The 24,106-nt window shown below is 37.8% G+C and overlaps 2 protein-coding genes across 10 annotated transcripts in view; one reads left to right on the top strand and one right to left on the bottom strand.

Annotated features, from left to right (window-relative positions):
- Positions 1-46: 46 nt before the first annotated feature.
- On the bottom strand, positions 47-13,787 carry LOC127411972 (gastrula zinc finger protein XlCGF7.1-like). 9 transcript variants are annotated; one of them, XM_051647965.1, is made up of 4 exons: positions 13,581-13,787; positions 9,873-13,207; positions 8,825-8,919; positions 4,428-4,471 (listed from the first exon to the last, which is right to left on the bottom strand). In XM_051647965.1, the coding sequence occupies exons 1-2, from the start codon at positions 13,731-13,733 to the stop codon at positions 12,347-12,349; spliced, it is 1,014 nt and encodes a 337-aa protein (XP_051503925.1). In that variant the 5' UTR covers positions 13,734-13,787; the 3' UTR covers positions 4,428-4,471; positions 8,825-8,919; positions 9,873-12,346. The 9 variants fall into 9 exon arrangements, with proteins under 9 accessions (XP_051503932.1, XP_051503933.1, XP_051503927.1 ...); XM_051647972.1 differs by lacking the exon at positions 13,581-13,787 and having other exon boundaries at positions 47-4,471; positions 13,002-13,094; XM_051647973.1 differs by lacking the exon at positions 13,581-13,787 and having other exon boundaries at positions 47-4,471; positions 13,007-13,091.
- LOC127411685 (protein archease-like) overlaps positions 5,474-24,106 on the top strand; it is a 43,251-nt gene continuing 24,618 nt past the window's right edge. The window contains exons 1-4 of the mRNA XM_051647396.1: positions 5,474-5,503; positions 9,617-9,715; positions 18,715-18,727; positions 23,827-23,915. Of these exons, the coding sequence (XP_051503356.1) occupies positions 5,474-5,503; positions 9,617-9,715; positions 18,715-18,727; positions 23,827-23,915 (231 nt within the window). The remainder of the gene's footprint in view (positions 5,504-9,616; positions 9,716-18,714; positions 18,728-23,826; positions 23,916-24,106) is intronic.

The following is a 24,106-nucleotide window of genomic DNA, read 5'->3' as shown; positions in this document are numbered from 1 at the left end:
TTTAAGGTGTAAATGATTGACAGAACTGTAATAAAAAGGAAACATATCATGTCAAGCTCTTTATTGTTATGCAGGTATTCCGTATACAAATCGAAGAAGAGCTGGATTTATTCAACTGAGTAAAAATTAATAAAACACAAATTCATGTGTCCTAAAGCTCTGCAACAGTTTCCAAGTGGTATTATTTCATCTCTTAGGGTTTGTTTCAGTGTCAGCAATTAACTTTGATATTAAAGGTGCACTCAGTAACGTTTATCTTTGTGTCATCATGGACTTACACTGACATCTAGCGGCTTGGATGCAGCATAATTTAAAATCAGTAGTTTTTAGTTTCAGATGCCATTGTAGAAATTTAGTATTCACAGTCAGTGAATAAAGTGTCAAATAACAGGATGGTTGCTGGTATTAAAGGAGACCTATTATGCCCCTTTTTACAAGATGTAATATAAGTCTCAGGTGTCCCCAGAATGTGTCTGTGCAGTTTCAGCTCAAAATACCCCACGGATCATTTATTATACCATGTTGTAAATGCCTCTTTTTGGGTGGAATCAAAACCACGCTGTTTTCGTGTGTGTCTCTTTAAATGCAAATGAGCTACTGCTCCCCGCCCCCTTTCCGGAACAGGGCTGTGCCTTTACAGCTCGTGCTTAGGATACTATAGCAACAACAAATCAGAACCAATATGACTGACGCCGTAAATACCGGAGTGTTTTTCAGCCATTTAGCAATGATGGATGAGCAACACAAAAATATACTGTAATGACGTTACCTATGCGCTATAACGAGACATGACATTTTAGGGGCTTGTCTTGCATCATGCGATTTGCAAACATTCACAAAATATAAAGTGCGATACTTACATCTTCAGGATATAAAGCTGGAACACTAACAGTTGGTACTGATCCATGCTTGAGAATCAAATATTTAGAAAAGCCTGCTTTATACTGACCCTCATTCACAAAGCAGTCCGGTGTAAAATGATTTGCACAAACATACACAAATTTCGGTATGTTTTGGGGCACATTTTCTTCAAAAACAAAACTTGTCCACTGCGTGTTCAGTGGCTCTGATGCCGGGAGTACACGAAGACTCTTTCGTTCACTTTTACAGCCAACAACAGAACATGTATGACGCTTATGAAGCTGAGATATTATTCTTCTCAATGTAGCTGCTCCAGCGCTGGAAAAAATGGCGGACTGTGTGTCGATCACTCAGGGGAGGATCTATAATAATAGGGTGGAGTCAGTCACCAGTCGTGGGCATGGCCTGCTCTAAAGTGACGTCACTTTAGAGCGGGTACCAAAACCAGTCATTTTGAGACACTGTTTTTGATTAATAGAAATATAAGAAAGAGGAGTGGATGGACTTTTAACATTGTAGGGTGGTTGTGTACACACACTGCCATGTGTATGTTCAAACACCACGTAAAAGTGAATTTTGCATAACAGGTCCCCTTTAAGCGAGTAGTATTTGACTGGTCATGTGATTATAACATGGCAGCCCCCATGTGCGGACCCTCTCCATGAAAAATATAACAGCTTTTATAATGTTACTGATATGACTGGAGTCTTCATTTTAATGTGAGTGCTCATGTTTTCCTACATATATTGCAAAATTACAATTCATGTCTTTAGGAGTTTAACCTTTTTAATGAGGAAAAAATTACTGAGTGCACCTTTAAAGTCCAATATTCACCCCCTGGATTTGATTTTCAGGGCATTTTAAAAGACACCCTCCAGTGAAAATCAAGTTTTTAACCTTGTTTACATGTCCATAAGATGATTTTTATATGCTAGAAGACATACTATGAGTGAAATCAGCAATCAACACCATTGCTGAGCATTTTTGCCTTGGAACTGCAGTCTACCAAAGACAGTCTCAAAAACACTGATTCAGACAGCCAAGGTTTCATACGCAGGTTTGGGAGGGTTAATTTTGAAATGTATTCCACTACAGATTACAGAGTACATGCTGTAAAATGTAATTTGTAACATATTCCGTTAGATTACTCAAGGTCAGTAACGTAATCTAAATACTTTGGATTACTTCTTCAGCACTGGTAGATTTTTTCACTTGTTTTGACTATAAAAACTCTGCCAGTACAGTAAGACAAAATACACAAGTTAAAAATACATTCTCTGAAAAACCAAAATATCTTATGCAGTGTTGTTTCTAAAACAAGATAAATCTAATTGATCTTGTTTTAAGGATTTTTAGATTTTTTACAGGAAAACAATACAAAAATTATCATCAAGAATACGATTTTTGCCCTAATATCAAAGGTCTTACAAGAAAGAAAGAAATTATGATCCGACGTGAATTTTCTTGATTAAAAAAAAAATCATCGTGCCTAGTAACGTGCATGTAAAATGGCTAGAAATAGTATTTTTAGCTTAGCATAAAGATGACAATTTACACAAGGTTTATTTCTATTTCTTCTGCTCCAAACTTACTTCAAACTTACTTCTGTCTGCTCGTATCATTCATAAGAATGATGTGAAAATAAATGTTTTCCATCTGATAAGGACTAAATATTAAATGAAACAAATGACAATAAAATGCAAAGTAATCTCTTCAGTAATCAAAATACTTTTTGAATGTAACTGTATTCTAATTACCAATTATTTAAATTGTAACTGTAGTGGAATACAGTTACTTATATTTTGTATTTTAAATACATAATCCCATTACATGTATTTCGTTACTCCTCAACCCTGTTCATACGTCACAAGCCTAAGGAACCAATCCCGTCAACTTGCTGGGTGGGGCTTTCCATATCAATAGCATATGCTACTGCGAAGCAAGGAGTATCAGGAGAAGCCAGGTGTAGCTACGTATTGGTATTTTGCAAGACATTTTCTGTTTTCAGATGCAAAGTTGCGAAAGGACAAATGGTGAGCCTTCATGTATTACCAAAGGATCTGAAAATCTGAGATAAATGGGTGAAGGTGAGCAGGTAGCCTGAGCTGCAGGCGAGCGGTGCAGGGGTGAGTGGAGATGGAGGTGGGGACTAATTTGCATATTCATAGCTCTGCGCATACTAAATGAGGCAAAGGTGTAGAGTTATTATCTAAGCCATTTTAAGGCATGAAGGGATCATTTTCATGGAAAAAACTTTTAAATATGTAATTTTGATTAACAAAGATTAGTTTTCAGAGGGACTTTAACCTTTATGAGTGCATTTATTTTTCTAACCATTTACAACATAAACTGTATCTCATCCGTTTATGACAAATACTTCAATTTAATTGATTAATACAAATTCTCAAGACTTAAAATACTCAATATTAATTAATAATTTGTGCCATATTATGTATAACTCGGACTAAAATAGAATATCAAGAACTATATCAGATGTTACAATTAAACAATAATTATTTACACTAGTATTTATTGCGCCCACATTCTGAATTTCAGGGGCATTTTTTGCCCCGAGTCTCTCTAAATATCTGACCCTGGTTAGTTTATTTTTCTTCCAGACTTAAAGAATGCAGTGTATAATTATTCAGAAAATTAATAACCTGATGATAAATATTACTCCTATCAGGTCAGCTTTTGCCTGAGTGCATTTTATTATGCACTAACAGTGTGTATTTATAAGGAAATGTTTTTCCACACACTGAACAGGAGAAAGGCCTCTCTCCAGTGTGAATCCGTGTGTGTTTCTGCAATGTAGTAAAACGTGCGAAGCTGTGTCCACACAGCGAGCAATAAAACTTTTTCTCTTCAGAGTGACAATCATGTTGGTGGCGCCTGAGATTTTGCAGACTGAGGAACGTCTTCTCACAGAGCGAGCAGGAAAACGGTCTCTCGCCATTGTGTTTCCATATATGACTTTGGAGTGAGGTGGAGCATGTAAATTTCATCCCACACTGATCACAAGCGAAGCGCTTCACAATCAGACGTTTCTCACCCATGTGGATTTTTAAGTGCAATTTAAGCCAGTCTGAACGTTGGAACACTTTCCCACACAGTTCACAGCTGTATGGAGTCTCTCCTGTGTGTCTTCGCATGTGACGTATCAAGTTTGGACTGTGGCGGTACTCCATGCCACAGAGTTTACAGCCGAACTTTTTATCAGGTGTTTCACGTCTTTTTGAGTGGGGAGAGACAGATGGTTCTGTGTTTATATCAGTATCTGAAGGACTTTCATCAGACATCTGAATATATTTCTTTGTATAATTCAGTCTATGGCAAAAGTACCCAACTGATTCCTCCACTTGGCTCAGCACCAGAATCTCTACACCCTCGTTGGTTGGACCTGGGTCATTTGTGGTTGACTCTGACCCCTGATCTCCCACAAAAGACTCCTCGAGCATCAGGTCTGATGAATGCTCCTGTTCACAATCTGACACCTCCTTTTCAGTCACAGTCTTCATTTCGATGCTTTCAGTATTCCAAGTGTTAGGAATTTTCAGGATTGGACCATAAGTATGAAGTCAGGTCTGCAGTCACTGTCTCGATCCGGATCCTCGAGGGGAGAAATGAGTGACACAGACATAGAGCATGCGTCAAAGATTTCTCGTAATTTTATTGTTAAGCACAGCATTATATATCCTTGCAGAAACAGGAAAGACAGTACACTAACTGCTTTATCCAATGAGATTAAACATTACCATATTTGGAGAAAGCATACATACAGATTCTACCTTAATTATGTAAATGATACAAAATGTTCTAGAACAGAGGAGTGGTGTTTAACGTTTAGCTTGAGACAGTGGCTGTGTCTCATTTCGAAGGCTGCATGCTAGGTAGGACGCATCCTTTGAAGGCTGCAGTATACCAAGCGTCCTCCTTTAAACAAGTCTCGTTTAAATGAGATAGCCTTCGTAGGACAAACGGAAACGGAACGTAGCATGGTTGCTATGACAGCACGCCACTATTTAACAAGCGCGAGCGCTTATTAATATAATTATACATATTATATACTCTGCACCCATCTACTGAGGTACTTCAACTTGGGAATTAACATTACTTGTGTTTGAACATCATATTTTTTTTTTTGGCAAATTGCCGTAATTTTTTTTAGACATTTCCGTTGAAGCAAAGAATTGTGGGTTGTGAGTGCCCACGAAGGATACACCTCATGCATCCTCCGAATTCCCGTGAAAAAAGGTCGCAGTCGAAGGCTGCACTCGAAGTGTCCTACTCACTTTTTTTAAACGAGACAGCCTCGATAACGTATGCAGCTGACAAATGCGACCTCCAGAGGACGCAGCCTTCCAAACGAGACAGCCACTAAAAATCCGATTTTTTGCATATCCAGATTGTATCTAGATGAGTTTTGATAGTATGGACAGCAAAAAACCACATGAAATCAGATTTTTCAGAATCTGATTCAAACCACATTGGGAGGTGGTTTCAAATGCGATTTAAATCTGATTTTTTCAGATGCGTCTCAGTCCAGACGCTCTAGCTGCTCAAATCAGATTTCAAATGGTCTTTTGCATCACTCTTAACGCGACACACAAAGATGACGTATAAAATCGGTGACGGAAATGCCGTAAGTATTCATAAGCCGGCCGTGACTGCAGCACGAACATCACAATATTTACCAGTCTCCTCCGTCACCGAGTTTTTCTTGTGCGACGGAGGAGTTCTGCACCACGATTGGACAGGGTGCTTATTTGGAGAGCGAGATGATGCACCTCCATTTTTCCGACATCTGTTTTGAAAGCATCGTCACGTGGGTACGCCTACGTCGTTACCAAAGCAACCCATGCAAATAGGTTGGTTATGTCTGAACGTTCAAATCTGATTTGATCACTTGCAATTAATAGTGCGGACAGTCTGCCTGAAAAGATCTGATTTGAGAAAAATCAGATTTGTCTGCAGTCTGAACAGAGCCTCAGAGAAGAAAAACAGGAAACCCTTCTCACATGATTTCCATTAATGATACACAAACACACTATGAAAACAGGAACTAAGTACTAGCTGTTAAATGTCAGCTTGAACATACAGTTGTGCTCAAAAGTTTGCATACCCTTGGAGAATTGGTAATATATGTACCATTTTTAAAGAAAACATGAGTGCGTAGGCAAAACACAGTTCTTTTATTTCTTATGGGATTCAGATTCAACTGCAAGTTATAACAGAATGGCACAATCATAAAACAAAACAAAGAAAAAAAATGAAATGACCTCTGTTCAAAAGTCTGCATACCCTTAGTTCTTAATACTGTATATTGCCCCCTTTAGCATCAATGACAGCGTGCAGTCTTTTGTAATAGTTGTCTATGAGGCCCCAAATTCTTGCAGGTATTATAGCTGCCCATTCGTCTTGGCAAAATGCCTCCAGGTCGAGCAAAGTCTTTGGTCGTCTTGGTGTGGCTCGATGATATTAAGGTCAGGAGACTGTGATGGCCACTCCAGAACCTTCACCTTTTTCTGCTGTAACCACTGGAGGGTCAACTTGGCCTTGTGCTTAGGGTCATTGTCGTGCTGGAATGTCCAAGAGTGTCCCATGCGCAGCTTTCATGCAGAAGAATGCAAATTGTCTGCTAGTATTTTCTGATAACATGCTGCATTCATCTTGCCATCAATTTTCACAAGATTCCCCGTGCCTTTAGAGCTCACACACCCCCAAAACATCAGTGAGCCACCACCATGCTCCACAGTGGGGATGGTATTCTTTTCACTATAGGCCTTGTTGACCCCTCTCCAAACATAGCGCTTATGGTTATGACCATAAAGCTCTATTTTGGTCTCGTCACTCCAAATTACAGTGTGCCAGAAGCTGTGAGGCGTGTCCAGGTGTTGTCGGGCATATTGTAACCGGGCTTTTTTGTGGCATTGGTGCAGTAAAGGCTTCTTTCTGGCAACTCGACCATGCAGCTCATTTTTGTTCAAGTATCGTTGTATTGTGCTCCTTAAAACAACCACACCGTCTTTTTCCAGAGCAGCCTGTATTGCTCCTGAGGTTACCTGTGGGTTTTTCTTTGTATCCCGAACAATTCTTCTGGCAGTTGTGGCTGAAATCTTCCTTGGTCTACCTGACCTTGGCTTGGTATCAAGAGATCCCTGAATTGTCCACTTCTTAATAAGTGATTGAACAGTACTGACTGGCATTTTCAAGGCTTTGGATATCTTTTTATATCCTTTTCCATATTTATAAAGTTCCATTACCTTGTTACGCAGGTCTTTTGACATTTCTTTTCTGCTCCCCATGGCTCAGTATCTAGCCTGCTCAGAGCATCCACATGAGAGCTAACAAACTCACTGACTATTTATACACAGACACTAATTGCAATTTAAAAAGCCACAGGTGTGGGAAATTAACCTTTAATTGCCATTTAAACCTGTGTGTGTCACCTTGTGTGTCTGTAACAAGGCCAAACATTCAAGGGTATGTAAACTTTTGATCAGAGCCATTTGGGTGATTTCTGTTATCATTATGATTTAAAAAGGAGCCAAACAACGATGTGATAATAAATGGCTTCATATGATCACTATCCTTAAATAAAATACTTTTTTTGCATGATTTGCATATTTTCAAAATCAATGCCAAAATTTCACAATTTCTGCCAGGGTATGTAAACTTTTGAGCACAACTGTATGTCAACTAAGAGGTGTTGTTCCTTTTTCTTACACCAAGTCAATAGCTAGAGAAACAGTAATCAAACAGAGATGTACACAGTGATGAACTAAAGCTATACGCAGGTTTGGGAGGGTTACTTTTGAAATGTATTCCACTACAGATTACAGAATACATGCTAATTTGTAACGTATTCCGTTAGATTACTCAAGGTCAGTAACGTATTCTATATACTTTGGATTACTTCTTCAGCACTGGTAGATTTTTTCACTTGTTTTGACTATAAAAACTCTGCCAGTACAGTAATACAAAATACACATGTTAAAAATACATTCTCTGAAAAACCAAAATATCTTATGCAGTGTTGTTTCTAAAACAAGATAAATCTAATTGATCTTGTTTTAAGGATTTTTAGATATTTTTACAGGAAAACAGTACAAAAATTATCAAGAATACGATTTTTGCCCTATCAAAGGTCTTACTAGAAAAAAAGAAATTATGATCCAATGAGAATTTTCTTGATAAAAAAATATGATCGTGCCTGGTAACATGTGCATGTAAAATAGCATTTTAGCTTAGCGTAAAGCTGACAATTTACACAAGGTTTATTTCTATTTCTTCTGCTCCAAACTTACTTCAAACGTACTCCTCTGTCTGCTCGTATGAATGTAACACATCATAAGAAAGTGTTTCACAGCTGTTCAAATGCACTTTGGATCGCATCATTTATATGGATAAATGTTCTCCATTGAAAGGACTAAATATTAAATGAAACAAATGACAAAAAAATGCAAAGTAATCTCTTCAATAATCCAAATACTTTTTGAATGTAACTGTATTCTAATTACCAATTATTTAAATTGTAACTGTAGTGGAATACAGTTACTTATATTTTGTATTTTAAATTCGTAATCACGTTACATGTATTCCGTTACTCCCCAACCCTGGCTATAGGCCACTTTTTTATTGCTTTATAAAAACAGCATGGAATATCAATACTTTAAATGTGTTTGTCACACCACAGATCATTTACATATACTGTTTAAAAAAAAAAAAAAAAAAAAAAAAAAGTTAAATGTTTCCCTTTTTCATATATATATATTTTAACCAAAATATATTCATGATCATTTCCATGTTATTTCTCAACTGTAAATTCACTTGCTCAGAGTTGGGAAAAAGTTACAAAGTCGATCAGAAACTTTGTGGTGAACAAATTAATCTTAAAGCACTTACTTGCAAGTTGCTTATATTTCCTCTCAGTCAAAAGGACAACTATAAACAGTAAGATTACCTTATTTAAACGGCATTTCCACGTTCCGTTTTCATTTTTCCTTCTGCTATATTTCACAGTTGGCAGCGAGAGCAAAAATAGACGACACTGCCTCCCTGTGGTAATGAGAGGAACAACAGATTCATTCAATACAGATTCATTTCTTTTGTTCATTCATCTACTGAGCTGTTATGTCACTACCCTTGTCATCTATGTGGTGATGATGATGATAATAATAATAATAATAATAATACTCTAAGATATTTTATAAATGTACTGCTACAACTGACTCTAGGCATACTGACCACTATATGTCACATCTTTATTCTGTCACATTTGCATTTACGTGTCACTTGGCTTGTTGAATGCGTTACCACGGAGACATAGTGCGTGTGGAGGCTTACGCTATTCTCCGCAGCATCCGCGCACAACTCACCACACCGAGAGCGAGAACCACATTATAGCGACCACGAGGAGGTTACCCCATGTGACTCTACCCTTCATAGTAACCAGGCCAATTTGGTTGCTTAGGAGACCTGGCTGGAGTCACTCCACACACCCTGGATTCAAACTCACAACCCAGCCCACCCTCCTGTTTCAGAATCTTGACCATACTGCAGATGTCCAGTAAGTATTAATTTTGTACTGTTACTTTAAATGAATAAACTCCAAAGTTATAACTGGAAACGTCATCAGCAGAACTTGTAAATGGGAGGGAAGAACAAAAAAAACAAAAACATTTTAAAGTCGCAGTGTGTACACTGTGTGACACTAGTGATGCAGAAATCACACGCTGAGCTGTTTTCTATGTAGGATTCATTCAGGGGAGATTCACTGGAAGACATCTTTAAGCAGTGTGCTATGGGAATGTTTGGCTACATGACTGATACGGAAATAGTGGACAATCTAGAAGTAGAATCAGAAGATGGGAGAGATCATGACAGCAATTCAGACAGTATTTATCCTTTCCCAGAATGTGCTTCAATGATTCAAAACCTTCTCAAACCAGCTTTGATTTGATTTACTTAAAGAAATAGTTCACACAGGAATACTGTTATCATTTACTCACCCTCATGTTATTCTAAACCTGTGTAATTTCCTTTCTTCCGTAAAAATATGTTGCTCCATACAAGGAAAATGGATGGTGAAACTGTCAAATGGCTTCAGAAGTCTTGGAATGTAGCCCATAAGATTCATGTGCTATTTCTATGGTGCTTTTATGATGCATTTTTTGTCGTTTTTGGAGTTTGCCAGTATAAACTGGTTCCGGTTGAGCGACGCTGGTGCGTTTGGCTGCTGTGGCTCTCCAGTGTGTTCGTTTGTTTCTTTTAAAAGACAGTTTTACTTTCTTTTTATCAACTTATTTTGAGACATTAGAACAAACCATTTGTGTTGGACTATCTCTCTGAACTATTATAAATCAGGGATTTTCTTATTTTTGTATTTACGCAACTTTTCAACTGTCAACCTAACACAAGCCCTTGCCACCTTATTGCCACCACGGCCACACTTGGTCCCATTTGCCCTTGGGTAAGTCTTCACTTTCTCGCTTGCTGTTCGGCTGCTTTTTAGGCTGCATTGGCAAGAGCACTAAATGGGTAATGAAAAACAACAGATTTGCTTCTTTTCTAATTTGTAGATTTGTTCTTGCAATGCCACAACAAATTACAGGGATGCAAACTCATGAGGGGCGAAAAAGGTAAGACAATCACTGGTCCACGAACATTTTTTCTGGTGATTTTTTTTTTTTAAAGAATAAGTTAAAAGCACCAATTCCAGCTATTTTAGTGATTCAAGTTTATTCAAGTTTTCAATTGTGCAGAATTAGCTGCAAAATAAAGAGTATTTTGGTGAGGATTGCTTCTGTTTCACAAATTTGTTCAATTTTATTAACTGATTAGTTCAGTAACCCCTTCTGGAAATGTCACTAGGTGGCGACAAATGAGCGTCTTATGTGCTATGAGTGAGTCAGTGAATCATCTTGAGTCGTTCATGACCGAAATCTACCAAGAGACTTTATAGTGTTTAAGCATTAAAAGAACAAAGCAGATCTATAGTCTTCCTTCAGTCTGACAATAATAGTCTAATAATAGTGAGTTTCAATAACGTCCTTACCTTCTCCTTTATTAAAACTTACGTGGCTACAAATCTACTGACTTCAGTAGAAGAATTATAAACAAAGCAGATCTACGTTATCATTTTCCTACAGTAGCCTATTTAAACTGCTGAGCATGGCTTTTATCAGAAAAGACCACAATAATAGACAAATAATAATAATTTTGAGTTTCAATAATGTTCTTTCGTCATTGTAAAGTGCTTTTCACATGAGTTGAGTCGAGGCGTCAACGCTCTGTTCAACGCCAGCGTCAAGTGCCGCATTGCCCTCCACATGAAATGCGCTGCATAAAGCATCACAGAGGGGCGATTTTACGAGTTTGTAAAAAGTGGGAGGTGTGCACAATAAATATTGAAAACGTGTATTTGGAAGAGAGAAAAAAGCTTGCAGTTGCTTTGATAGCAGAAAGTAATAAAAAGACTCGTTTATGTTTATGTCTAAGCGTTTTCTTGGTGAATTTAAATTAGTTCAATAACTGTGGTCTCTGATACTCGGAAACGATAAGGTAATATTTAATTAAAAGAAATTATGAGACATTCAATGTCTTCACAAATTTGGACAGTTTTTAAATATTTCTTGTTGCTTAGTACTCTCAAAGACATTATTGGTGAAGCAAAAACGTGTGTGAAAAACACTTCATAGACCTCAATTTATTCTGCAGCCTGTGTCCTGTGAAAGACCCTTAACGCATATAAATATCACTCACTTTTGCACATTAATCATTGCTCTTCACAATCACACAAGTGGAAATTACGGTTTCAAAACGGCAAATTTCTCCAAAAGGTGAGGAGTTTGGATCCCTGAAATTATTATTATTATTATTATTATTATTATTATTTTTTCATGCATTTATTTATTTAGTAGAATTTGATAATTTTTCACGGCACACTAGTTGGGAAACACTGGTGTAGAGTTATTATCTAAGCCATTTTAAGGCATGAAGGGATTATTTTCATGAAAAAAAAAAACTTTTAAATATGTAATTTTGATTAACAAAGATTAGTTTTTAGGGGTTAAACCAGTGACTGCAGAGGGACTTTAACCTTTATGAGTGCATTTATTTTTCTAACCATTTACAACATAAACCGTATCTCATCCGTTTATGACAAATACTTCAATTTAATTGATTAATACAAATTCTCAAGACTTAAAATAAAGACTCAATATTAATTAATAATTTGTGCCATATTATGTATAACTCGGACTAAAATAGAATATCAAGAACTATATCAGATGTTACAATTAAACAATAATTATTTACACTAGTATTTATTGCGCCCACATTCTGAATTTCAGGGGCATTTTTTGCCCCGAGTCTCTCTAAATATCTGACCCTGGTTAGTTTATTTTTCTTCCAGACTTAAAGAATGCAGTGTATAATTATTCTGAAAATTAATAACCTGACGATAAATATTACTCCTATCAGGTCAGCTTTTGCCTGAGTGCATTTTATTATGCACTAACAGTGAGTATTTATAAGGAAATGTTTTTCCACACTCTGAACAGGAGAAAGGCCTCTCTCCAGTGTGAATCCGTGTGTGTTTCTGCAATGTATGAAAGCGTGCGAAGCTGTGTCCACACATGGAGCAATAAAACTTTTTCTCTTCAGAGTGACACTCATGATGGTGGCGCCTGAGATTTATCAGACTGAGGAACGTCTTCTCACAGAGCGAGCAGGAAAACGGTCTCTCGCCATTGTGTTTCCATATATGACTTTGGAGTGAGGTGGAGCACTTAAATTTCATTCCACACTGATCACAAGCGAAGCGCTTCACAATCAGACGTTTCTCACCCATGTGGATTTTTAAGTGCAATTTAAGCCAATCTGAACGTTGGAACACTTTCCCACACAGTTCACAGCTGTATGGAGTCTCTCCTGTGTGTATTCGCATGTGACGTATCAGGTTTGAACTGTGGCGGTACTCCATGCCACAGAGTTTACAGCTGAATGTTTTATCAGGTGTTTTATGTCTTTTTGAGGGGGGAGAGACAGATGGTTCCATGTTTATATCAGTATCTGAAGGACTTTCATCAGATATCTGATTATATTTCTTTGTATAATTCAGTCTGTGGCAAAAGTACCCAACTGATTCCTCCACTTGGCTCAGCACCAGAATCTCTACACCTTCCTTGGTGGGACCTGGGTCATTTGTGGTCGACTCTGACCCCTGATCTCCCACAAAAGACTCCTCGAGCATCAGGTTTGATGAATGCTCCTGTTCACAGTCTGACACCTCCTTTTCAGTCACAGGCTTCATTTCGATGCTTTCAGGATACCAAGTCAATAGCTAGAGAAACAATTGTCAAACAGAGATATAAACAGTGATGAACTAAATCTACAGACCACTTTTCTATTGCTTTACAAAAACAGCATGGAATATCAATACTTTAAATGTATTTGTCACACCACAGATCATTTACATACACTGTAAAAGAGCTAAATGTTTCCCTTGTCCTTTTTCATATATATATTTTAACCAAAATATATTCATGATCATTTCCATGTTATTTCTCAACTGTAAATTCACTTGCTCAGAGTTGGGAAAAAGTTACAAAGTCGATCAGAAACTTTGTGGTGAACAAATTAATCTTAAAGCACTTACTTGCAAGTTGCTTATATTTCCTCTCAGTCAAAAGGACAACTATAAACAGTAAGATTACCTTATTTAAAGGGCATTTCCACGTTCCGTTTTCATTTTTCCTTCTGCTATATTTCACAGTTGGCAGCGAGAGCAAAAATAGACGACACTGCCTCCCTGTGGTAATGAGAGGAACAACAGATTCATTCAATACAGATTCATTTCTTTTGTTCATTCATCTACTGGGCTGTTATGTCACTACCCTTGTCATCTATGTGGTGATGATGATGATAATAATAATAATAATAATAATAATAATACTCTAAGATATTTTATGTACTGCTACAACTGACTCTAGGCATACTGACCACTATATGTCACATCTTTATTCTGTCACATTTGCATTTACATACAGTTCCAGTCAAAAGTTTGGACACACTTGATTTGAATTTATGTTTCTTATAATATATATATATATATATATATATATATATATATACATACACACACACACACACACACACACATACACTGGCTGCCAAAAGTTTGTGATAATGTACAGATTTTGCTGTTTCGGAAGGAAATCGGTACTTTAATTCACCAAAGTGGCATTCAACTGATCACAAAGTATAGTCAGGACATTACTGATGTAAAAAACAGCACCATCACTATTTGAAAAAAGTCATTTTTGATCAAATCTAGACAGGCCCCATTTCCAGCAGCCATCACTCCAACACCTTATTCTTGAGTAATCATGCTAAATTGCTAATTTGGTACTAGAAAATCACTTGCCATTATATCAAACACAGTTGAAAGCTATCTGGTTTGTTAAATGAAGCTTAACATTGTCTTTGTGTTTGTTTTTGAGTTGCCACAGTATGCAATAGACTGGCATGTCTTAAGGTCAATATTAGGACAAAAATGGTAGCAAAAAAAAAAAAAAAAAACCCGCTTTTTCTAGAAACTCATCAGGCAATCATTGTTTTGAGGAATGAAGGCTATACAATGCTTGAAATTGCCAAAAAACTGAAGATTTCATACAAAGGTGTACACTACAGTCTTCAACGACAAAGGACAACTGGCTCTAACAAGAACAGAAAGAGATGTGGAAGGCCAGATGTTCAACTAAACAAGAGGATAAGTACATCAGAGTCTCTAGTTTGAGAAAATGACGCCTCACATGTCCTCAGTTGACAGCTTCATTGAATTCTACCCGCTCAACACCAGTTTCATGTACAACAGTAAAGAGAAGACTCAGGGGTGCAGGCCTTATGGGAAGAATTGCAAAGAAAAAGCCACTTTGGAACAGAAAAACAAAAGAAAAGGTTAGAGTGGGCAAAGAAACACAGACATTGGAAAACAGATAACTGGAAAAGAGTGTTATGGATCTTAACCCCATTGAGCTTTTGTGGGATCAGCTAGACTGTAAGATGCGTGAGAAGTGCCCGACAAGACAGCCACATCTATGGCAAGTGCTACAGGAAGCGTGGGGTGAAATGTCACCTGAGTATCTGGACAAACTGACAGCTAGAATGCCAAGTCCCTTTCAAGGCAAGTGAGTTCACTCGGCAGCCATCTTTGGGCAGGCTGGAATGCTTTTTTTTTCTATGTAAACAAGCGGCATAAAAGTAAACCTCCTATGTACTTGAATGGTGAAAGACAGAAATCTCTAAAACAGTTGGTCAAGAACATATTTAAAATACAAAAAAACACATATAAAATCAGCAGTAAAATCTGACAACAATGGTAACATAAACTGTGCTTCTTTAGCTCAGATCACGCTAATAAAAAAATAAATTTTTCAGGCTGGTTCAGCTAATGTGTATGCGCGTACTCTGACAGGCAATGTCTTTATTTAAAAGGTGATTGGCTCTTTTACTTCACCCGTTGGCCGTTTGTAGTTCCAGTTTCTCCCATTAATTTATATTTATAATTTAATTAATACCAGTGTTCCTCTCAGGCTAAGTAGTCTCTGGTCTGAGGTAAACAGATTATAGGACCAAAAATACAATTTGTTTTTAATCTTTTGATTATATGCATATGATTGAGTCTGACACACATCTACAAAACACTAGTTTAATTGTTATAGTTGTAAACGTCGAAAGTCAAAATTAAAAAATATTTTTTTTATCATATTAACACGAGACATGAATTTATATAATATATTTTAAACAGGGTTTTTCTTCATTTTGTAAAGTTATATATTTAGTTTCTCCCTTTCTATTATTTATAACAGTATTATTCTTAATTTGAGGAAAAGCTCAATAATAAGGCTATATTATTCAGTTAATATCAAAACAGAACATCAATAATCTAATCACCTTGTATATTTCAAACTTTTTAATAAGAATTCCAATTTTGCGGGGTTTCTCTTCTTAATTTCAATCTCTACTTAACAATTCTTTATAAAAAGACAAACTAGATGTTTTTGGCCTCTTTTACAGAACTGATAAAAGTGACATTTTGTTCTGTCATTGCCCAATGTTTGCAGTTGCAGTTTGTATTTAATTACTTATTATATTTACCTAGTTTTATCTGAGTGTGAATCAACATTACGTCACTATCATCTAAGCAATGTTTGGCTTCCTGTTTCAGATCTTTTTTTTTTTTTAAATTATTCTCCCATTTTTCTCCCCAATTTGGCATGCCCAATTCCCAATGTGCTCTAAGTCCTTGTGGTGGCATAGTGACTCGCCTCAATCCGGGTGGCGGAGGACAAATCTCAGTTGCCTCCGCTTCCGAGATCGTCAATCCGCGCATCTTATCACGTGGCTTGTTAAGTGCATTACCGCGGAAACATAGCGCGTGTGGAGTCACTCAGCACGTCCTGGATTTGAACTCGCGACTCCAGGAGTGGTAGTCAGTGTCTTTACTTGCTGAGATGATAAATATTACTCCTATCAGGTCAGCTTTTGCCTGAGTGCATTTTATTATGCACTAACAGTGAGTATTTATAAGGAAATGTTTTTCCACACACTGAACAGGAGAAAGGCCTCTCTCCAGTGTGAATCCGTGTGTGTTTCTGCAGTGTATGAAAGCGTGCGAAGCTGTGTCCACACATGGAGCAATGGAAACTTTTTCTCTTCAGAGTGACACTCATGATGGTGGCGCCTGAGATTTATCAGACTGAGGAACGTCTTCTCACAGAGCGAGCAGGAAAATGGTCTCTCGCCATTGTGTTTCCATATATGACTTTGGAGTGAAGTGGAGGAATCGAACTTCATCCCACACTGATCACAAACAAAGCGCTTAGCTCTCTGTCGTTTCTCACCCATGTGGAATTTTAAGTGCGATTTAAGCCAGTCTGAACGTTGGAACACTTTCCCACACAGTTCACAGCTGTATGGAGTCTCTCCTGTGTGTATTCGCATGTGACGTATCAGGTTTGAACTGTTGTGGTACTCCATGCCACAGAGCTTACAGCTTAACTTTTTATCAGGTGTTTTACGTCTTTTCGAGGGGGGAGTGACAGATGGTTCCATGTTTGAATCAGTATCTGAAGGACTTTCATCAGATATCGGATTATATTTCTTTGTATAATTCAGTCTGTGGCAAAAGTACCCAACTGATTCCTCCACTTGGCTCAGCACCAGAATCTCTACACCTTCCTTGGTGGGACCATGAATGCAGCATGTTATCAAAAAATACTGGCAGACAATTTGAATTCTTCTGCATGAAAGCTGCGCATGGGACGCTCTTGGACTTTCCAGCATGACAATGACCCTAAGCACAAGGCAAAGTTGACCCTCCAGTGGTTACAGCAGAAAAAGGTGAAGGTTCTGGAGTGGCCATCACAGTCTCCTGACCTTAATATCATCAAGCCACTCTGGGGGGATCTCAAACATGTGGTTCATGCAAGACAACCAAAGACTTTGCATGACCTGGAGGCATTTTGCCAAGACGAATGGGCAGCTATACCACCTACAAGAATTTGGGGCCTCATAGACAACTATTACAAAAGACTGCACACTGTCATTGATGCCAAAGGGGGTAATACACAGTATTAAGAACTAAGGGTATGCAGACTTTTGAACAGGGGTCATTTCATTTTTTCTTTGTTGCCATGTTTTGTTTTATGATTGTGGCATTCTGTTATAACCTACAGTTGAATATGAATCCCATAAGAAATAAAAGAAATGTGTTTTGCCTGCTCACACATTATGGTACATATATTACCAATTCTCCAAGGGTATGCAAAGTTTTGAGCACAACTGTATTTCCCATGTCAGCCCTTTTACTTCCAAAAATCTCTCTGCTGCTCTCACTATTATTTGTATTTTTTCAGTCCTTCTTTGTGTCTGTGCTGTACAATTATGACCTCTGCCATAAATTGTCTCCTCTGTAATCCTATTTCCCTCTGCAGCATTCCTGGATTGATCTCTCCTTCCTTTTTATTGTCTTCTTTCTCTTTCTTCCTTCCACTTTTTTCACAGCTTCTGCATATGACAAGTTATTTTCATTCCTTTCTTTTTGCACCTCTACTGCTCTCTTCCTAACTTCATAACCTCTGTATGCAACACTATGTGCCCACCCACAACATTTAACTTCCACATTCTCTCCACATTTTCCATAATCATGCTCTCCCCCACATCGTGCACATCTCTTTTTGGACCTACAGACATTTGCAGTGTGTCCATATCTCTGACAGGCAGTGGTGCACGCACATATGCTCTTACTGGATAACTGACATAACCTACCATCACCCTTTTTGGTAACATACCACTCTCAAAATGCAATATTACAGAAAGACTATCCACTACCTTCCCTGTTTACCTGTAGGCATTTTGCTTCCACTACCTTCCCTCCCTCTATATTTCCTTTCAAGTCTGCCATGGATACCCCTAATGGAACGCCAGTGATTACTCCACTCACCCAAGCTTTATCACCTACTTGTTTGCAAATTATCACTTGCTTACATACAGTGCATCTTGAAAGTATTCACAGCGCTTCACTTTTTCCACATTTTGTTATGTTACAGCCTTATTCCAAAATTGATTAAATACATTATTTTCCTCAATTCTACAAACAATACCCCATAATGACAATGTCGCCCTGATGTCTGTGGTCATGAAATCATTTGAGAGACTGGTGTTGGCCCACCTGAAGGACAACACTGGATCCTTTCTAGATCCCCTTCAATTTGCTTATCGAGCAAACAGGTCTGTGGATGATGCAGTCAACATGGGATTGCATCATATCCTGCAACATCTGGACAGACCATGGACATATGTAAGGATCCTTTTTGTGGACTTCAGTTCGGCTTTCACCATCATCCCAGCTATACTCCAGAATAAATTACACCAACTCTCTGTTCCCATGTCTATCTGTCAGTGGATTACCAGCTTTCTGACGGACAGGCAGCAGCTTGTGAGACAGGGGAAATTTACTTCCAGCACCTGTACAATCAGCACTGGTGCCCCCCAGGGATGTGTGCTCTCCCCACTACTCTTCTCCCTCTACACCAATGACTGCATCGCCAAGGACCCCTCTGTCAAGCTCCTGAAGTTTGCAGATGACACCACTGTCATCGGCCTCATCCAAGATGATGATGAGTCTGCATACAGAAGGGAGATTAAACAGCTGGCTGTCTGGTGCAGTCAAAACAACCTTGAGCTGAACACGCTCAAAACGGTGGAGATGATTGTGGACTGTAGGAGGAACCCCCCAACACTCTCCCCCCTCACCATTCTAAACAGCACTGTGGCAGCAGTGGAATCATTCAGGTTCCTGGGCACTACCATCTCACAGGACCTGAAATGGGAGACACACATTGACTCCACTGTGAAAAAGGCCCAGCAGAAGTTGTACTTCCTTCACCAGCTGAGGAAATTCAACCTGCCACAGGCGCTGCTGATACAGTTCTACTCAGCGGTCATTGAGTCTGTCCTCTGCACTTAATAACAATAACTGTCTGGTTTGGTTCAGCTATGAAATCAGACATCAGAAGACTACAAAGGACAGTTCAAAACTATACACTTCCAGAGTGAGGAAAAAGGCTGGAAAAATCACTCTGGACCCCACTCACCCTGCCCACTACCATTTTGAACTGTTGCCTTCTGGCCGACGCTTCAGAGCTCTGAGCACCAGAACCGTCAGGTACAGGAACAGTTTTTTACCCCAGGCTATCCATCTCATGAACAGTTAAATTGCCCCATTGAGCAATAACTATGTGCAATACACAGTTTAGTCTTTCTTACATTTATCCAACACATCCAACCTCTTCTGCCATTTCATTCTTCTGAAAAAAAAAAAAAAAAAAAAAAAAAACATTTGCACTGTACATAACAGATTTGTATTTACACTGTACATAACAAATTGTATTAGATTTGCACTACCCATGTGTATGTGTGTATGTGTGTATGTATGTATGTATGTGTGTGTCTGTACGTATGTGTATAATTATTATGTTTTATTATTATCTATGTCTTGCTTCTGTTTTTGTATTGTTTTTGAATTGTTGTACAATGGAAACTCCTGTCACCAAGACAAATTCCTTGTATGTGTAAGGATACATGGCAATAAAGCTCATTCTGTTTCCGATTCTGATTCTGATTGTTCTGCATGTGACATGTAAAGCCAGTACTAACAAACAAAATCAAAGCATACATAACTGTCATAAACTTTAAAGCACTGAAAAGTATGTCATAGACATAACAGTGATTTAAAACAAACATGAACTCTGCTTTATGGGGAAATTGTTCTTTATGGGGACATGTTTAGATAGCGCCTCATGACAATTAAGTAGGTCACATGACAGGACGGTCCACGACCTCTTCGCTGAAACTGCATGAACTATGTGTCTTGGTGGGTCTGAGCAAAGTCCTTTTCAAAGAGTTCACTCGGCGGCCATCTTTGGGCAGATTGGAATGCTTTTTTCCCTATGTAAACAAGCAGCATAAAAGTAAACCTCCTATCTTCTTGAATGGTGAAAGACAGAAATCTCCAAAACGGTTGGTCAAGAACATATTTAACCCTTATGCAAACTTCGGGACATTTTTGTCTTTTTCAGTTGATATTTCAACCTCAGTTCCTATAATAAATCTATAATACACTGTGTACACAAAGTAGTGGCACCATTTTCCTCATATTTAGCCTATGGAGCAAATACATGCTTTTTCCTATTTTCTGTTTGCTGTATTATAGAGCACTGCAGGCTAATTGAATAAATGATGCTGCTAAAATTGCATGGGTGTGTTGGTATGGATGTAAGAGTGTGTTTTGTGTGTGTGTGTGTGTGTGTGTGTGTGTGTGTGTGTGTGTGTGTGTGTGAAAAAACAACAGTGGCATTATGTAAACAAACTGGCATTTAAAGGGTTAAAATCCTGAAAATGAATAAATATTTGGTAGTTATGATCAGGACTGATGTTGGTTAAAAAAATGTACTAATTGAAAGTGGCAAATAATATTAATATATAATACTATTCGGGCAGTTTTTGATGCACAAGGGTTAAAATCAAAGAAAACATAAAATCAGCAGTAAAATCTGACAACAATGGTAACATAAACTGTGCTTCTTTAGCTCAGATCACGCTAATAAAAAAATCTATTTTTCAGGCTGGTTCAGCTAATGTGTATGCGCGTACTCTGACAGGCAATGTCTTTATTTAAAAGGTGATTGGCTCTTTCACTTGTAAGGCGGGCCTTCATTTTCGACACCCGTTGGCCATTTGTAGTTCCAGTTTCTCCCATTAATTTTAATACCAGTGTTCCTCTCAGGCTAAGTAGTCTCTGGTCTGAGGTAAACAGATTATAGGACCAAAAATACAATTTGTTTTTAATCTTTTGATTATATGCATATGATTGAGTCTGACACACATCTACAAAACACTAGTTTAATTGTTATAGTTGTAAACGTCGAAACGTCAAATTTTTTTGAACATATATATATATCATATTAACACGAGACATGAATTTATATAAGATATTTTAAACAGGGTTTTTCTTCATTTTGTAAAGTTATATATTTAGTTTCGCCCTTTCTATTATTTATAACAGTATTATTCTTGAGGGGGGTAAAGCTAAATAATAATGCTATACAAGGGCGTAGATTTGGCTTGAACATTGGGGAGGTTGCATTGCGTTTACCCTGTTACATTGTACTCTTGTTTATCTTATTAAATGTAGTTTCACTGCACCTGGATTTAGCTCTTGTACTTCCTTCCAATACGTGACCGTTACCTCCTCCCCTGGAATCTATGCCCCTGAGGCCATATAATTCAGTTTATATCAAAACAGAACATCAATCTAATCACCTTGTATATTTCACTTTTTAATAAGAATTCAGATCTTTTGAGGTTTCTCTTCATAATTTCAATCTCTTCAGATCTTGACCATACTGCAGATGTCCAGTAAGTATACATTTTTTACTGTTACTTTAAGTAAACTCCAAATTTACAACTGGAAATGTCATCAGCAAAACTTGTAAACAGGGGAGGGAATTAAAATAAAGCATTAGTCGCAGTGTGTACACTGTGTGACACTAGTGATGAAGAAATCACACACTGTGCCATTTTCTGTGCAGGATTCATTTGTGGGGAGATTTGGGTTGGTTTGTTTTTTGTCTTGGTGTATAGACCTCCCAAAATCAAAGCTTTTGAGGAAGTTCTTGTCATCCTTGGTGTCTTATGATAGACTATTAATTTTGGGAGATTTTAACATTCATATTGGTTGTCTTACAAAACCCCTGGTTAAAGTCTTTATGTATTATGGACTCTTTTAATCTTGTGCAGTCAGTGTCTGGACCCACACATCAGAAGGGCCACACATTAGATCTTGTTTTAACTCTGGGTTTTTCTCTGTCCAATATTGAGGTGTTTGATGCTGGTATTTCTGATCATAGCCTGGTTATGTTTGAGTCTGTCACTTCATGCACTCTGTCTTTTGATCCTCCGTCTCCTGTTTATGTCTGTTCAATACATTAATCCACAGCTATGCATTTTTCAGAGGCGTACTCTGCTGCTTATTCAACTAATACTACTGATGGTCTTTGCAGTATGGACACTGTGGACCTGGTTAAAACTTTCAACAAAATATGTTCCTTAGCCCTAGATTCTGTTGTTCCACTTAAGCTTAGATGTTGTAAGGCCAAAATTGATCCTGAGCCCTGGATAAATGAGACTACTCATGTGCTTTGCGATAATTAAAACTTTAACTTTAAATCATTACTTCCAGCCAGCACTGGGATGCGATTTGAAATTATCTAACTCTCACGTGACTTTCGTTCCTTTGTAAACAAAGCACTTCCGACTTCTCGCGTGAACGCGCCATCGCGCTTGTGTCATGTGACAGCTTCTTGATGCGTTGACTGCAAGCAGTGTTTTTTTTTTTTAAGTTAGTACGTTTTATCCATTTATTTTTTTACACAAACCTATCAATTTGCTTAAAGACATTAACTGATCGACTGGAGTCATGTGAATTACTTTTATGCTGCCTTAATATGCCTTTTGGACCGTCAAACAGCTGGCACACATTCAATTGCATTGTATGGACATACAGAGCTGAAAAGTGCTTATAAAAATCTTAATTTTGGTTGTGCTGAAGAAGGAAAGCCATACATATCTGGGATGGATTAAAGGTAAGTAAATTATGAGAGAATTTTCATTTTTGGGTGAACTATTGAGGGAATGACCTACAGTGTCACAAAGCATTGCGAATTAATCAAATGGGAAATTATGGGAAACTTTAAAACTATAATGTAAACTTATTGATTATAAATACATGAACAATATATTTCCATTGTATTGAAACATATTAAAAAATGTACAGATATATATATATATATATAGGTAGTTTGAAAGTGCATCATTCATTGTGCATCATGGGAGTGGGCAGTCGCTGCAGAGCTCTTTTGCTGTGGTTTGTTTGCCGTGATTTTATGATTGGTGTATGTTTTATCTTTAGGATCATGGGTAGTGTAGTTCTTTATCAGGAAGTCAACTAAAGAAAATAAAAGTTGAAATAACGTGGACTAATGGATGCAGCAGAAGCATATACCATCGATTAACAACCTCAGAGCTCACGGTTGGTCTGTCTTTAAAGGTTTATAAGTTATTGTTTTAAAAATATTTTCCTATGGAGAAAATTTATGGGATTTTTTTCTTCAGGAACTAAACTGTTGTGCTCTATTCAGTATGCAAATCTTATGATGACTTCATCGTTGCCAGTTATGTTTTGAATGCTGAACATTCTATGCTTCTATGCAACCCAATACACTGCAAGCTGATTTGCTGAAAGAAAATCTAGTCAGAAAGCTTTTGCAAAATGGCTTGCAATGGCAAAGAAACAGCTTTCCTTCTCTGCAAATGTTACCAACTATTTATCTTGTTTAGTCTCAGACGAGGACATGGAGTCACTCCTCTTTCATTTTTTGCATGATTGGCTCTTCAAGTTCAGTGCTGACCTATTCTTTATCCCCAGAGTGAGAGACACACTGTAAAGGACTTCACAGCAGGGGGAAGGTGGACACTGGGAAGTGGATTTTCCAGTCTCAGGTAAGACTTTTAATCGGCCACTTCAATGCTTTACAACTTCACAAACTCATCAGTTTCACAGGCACGTAGTCACTCAAACACATTAGCTTCACGAACACAACAGGTTACACAAACGTAT

Source organism: Myxocyprinus asiaticus, chromosome 21 (genome assembly GCF_019703515.2).
Source record: "Myxocyprinus asiaticus isolate MX2 ecotype Aquarium Trade chromosome 21, UBuf_Myxa_2, whole genome shotgun sequence".
Taxonomy (NCBI): domain Eukaryota; kingdom Metazoa; phylum Chordata; class Actinopteri; order Cypriniformes; family Catostomidae; genus Myxocyprinus; species Myxocyprinus asiaticus.
Note: the sequence above shows the minus strand (reverse complement) of the source record. Positions and strands in the feature narration are given on the sequence as shown.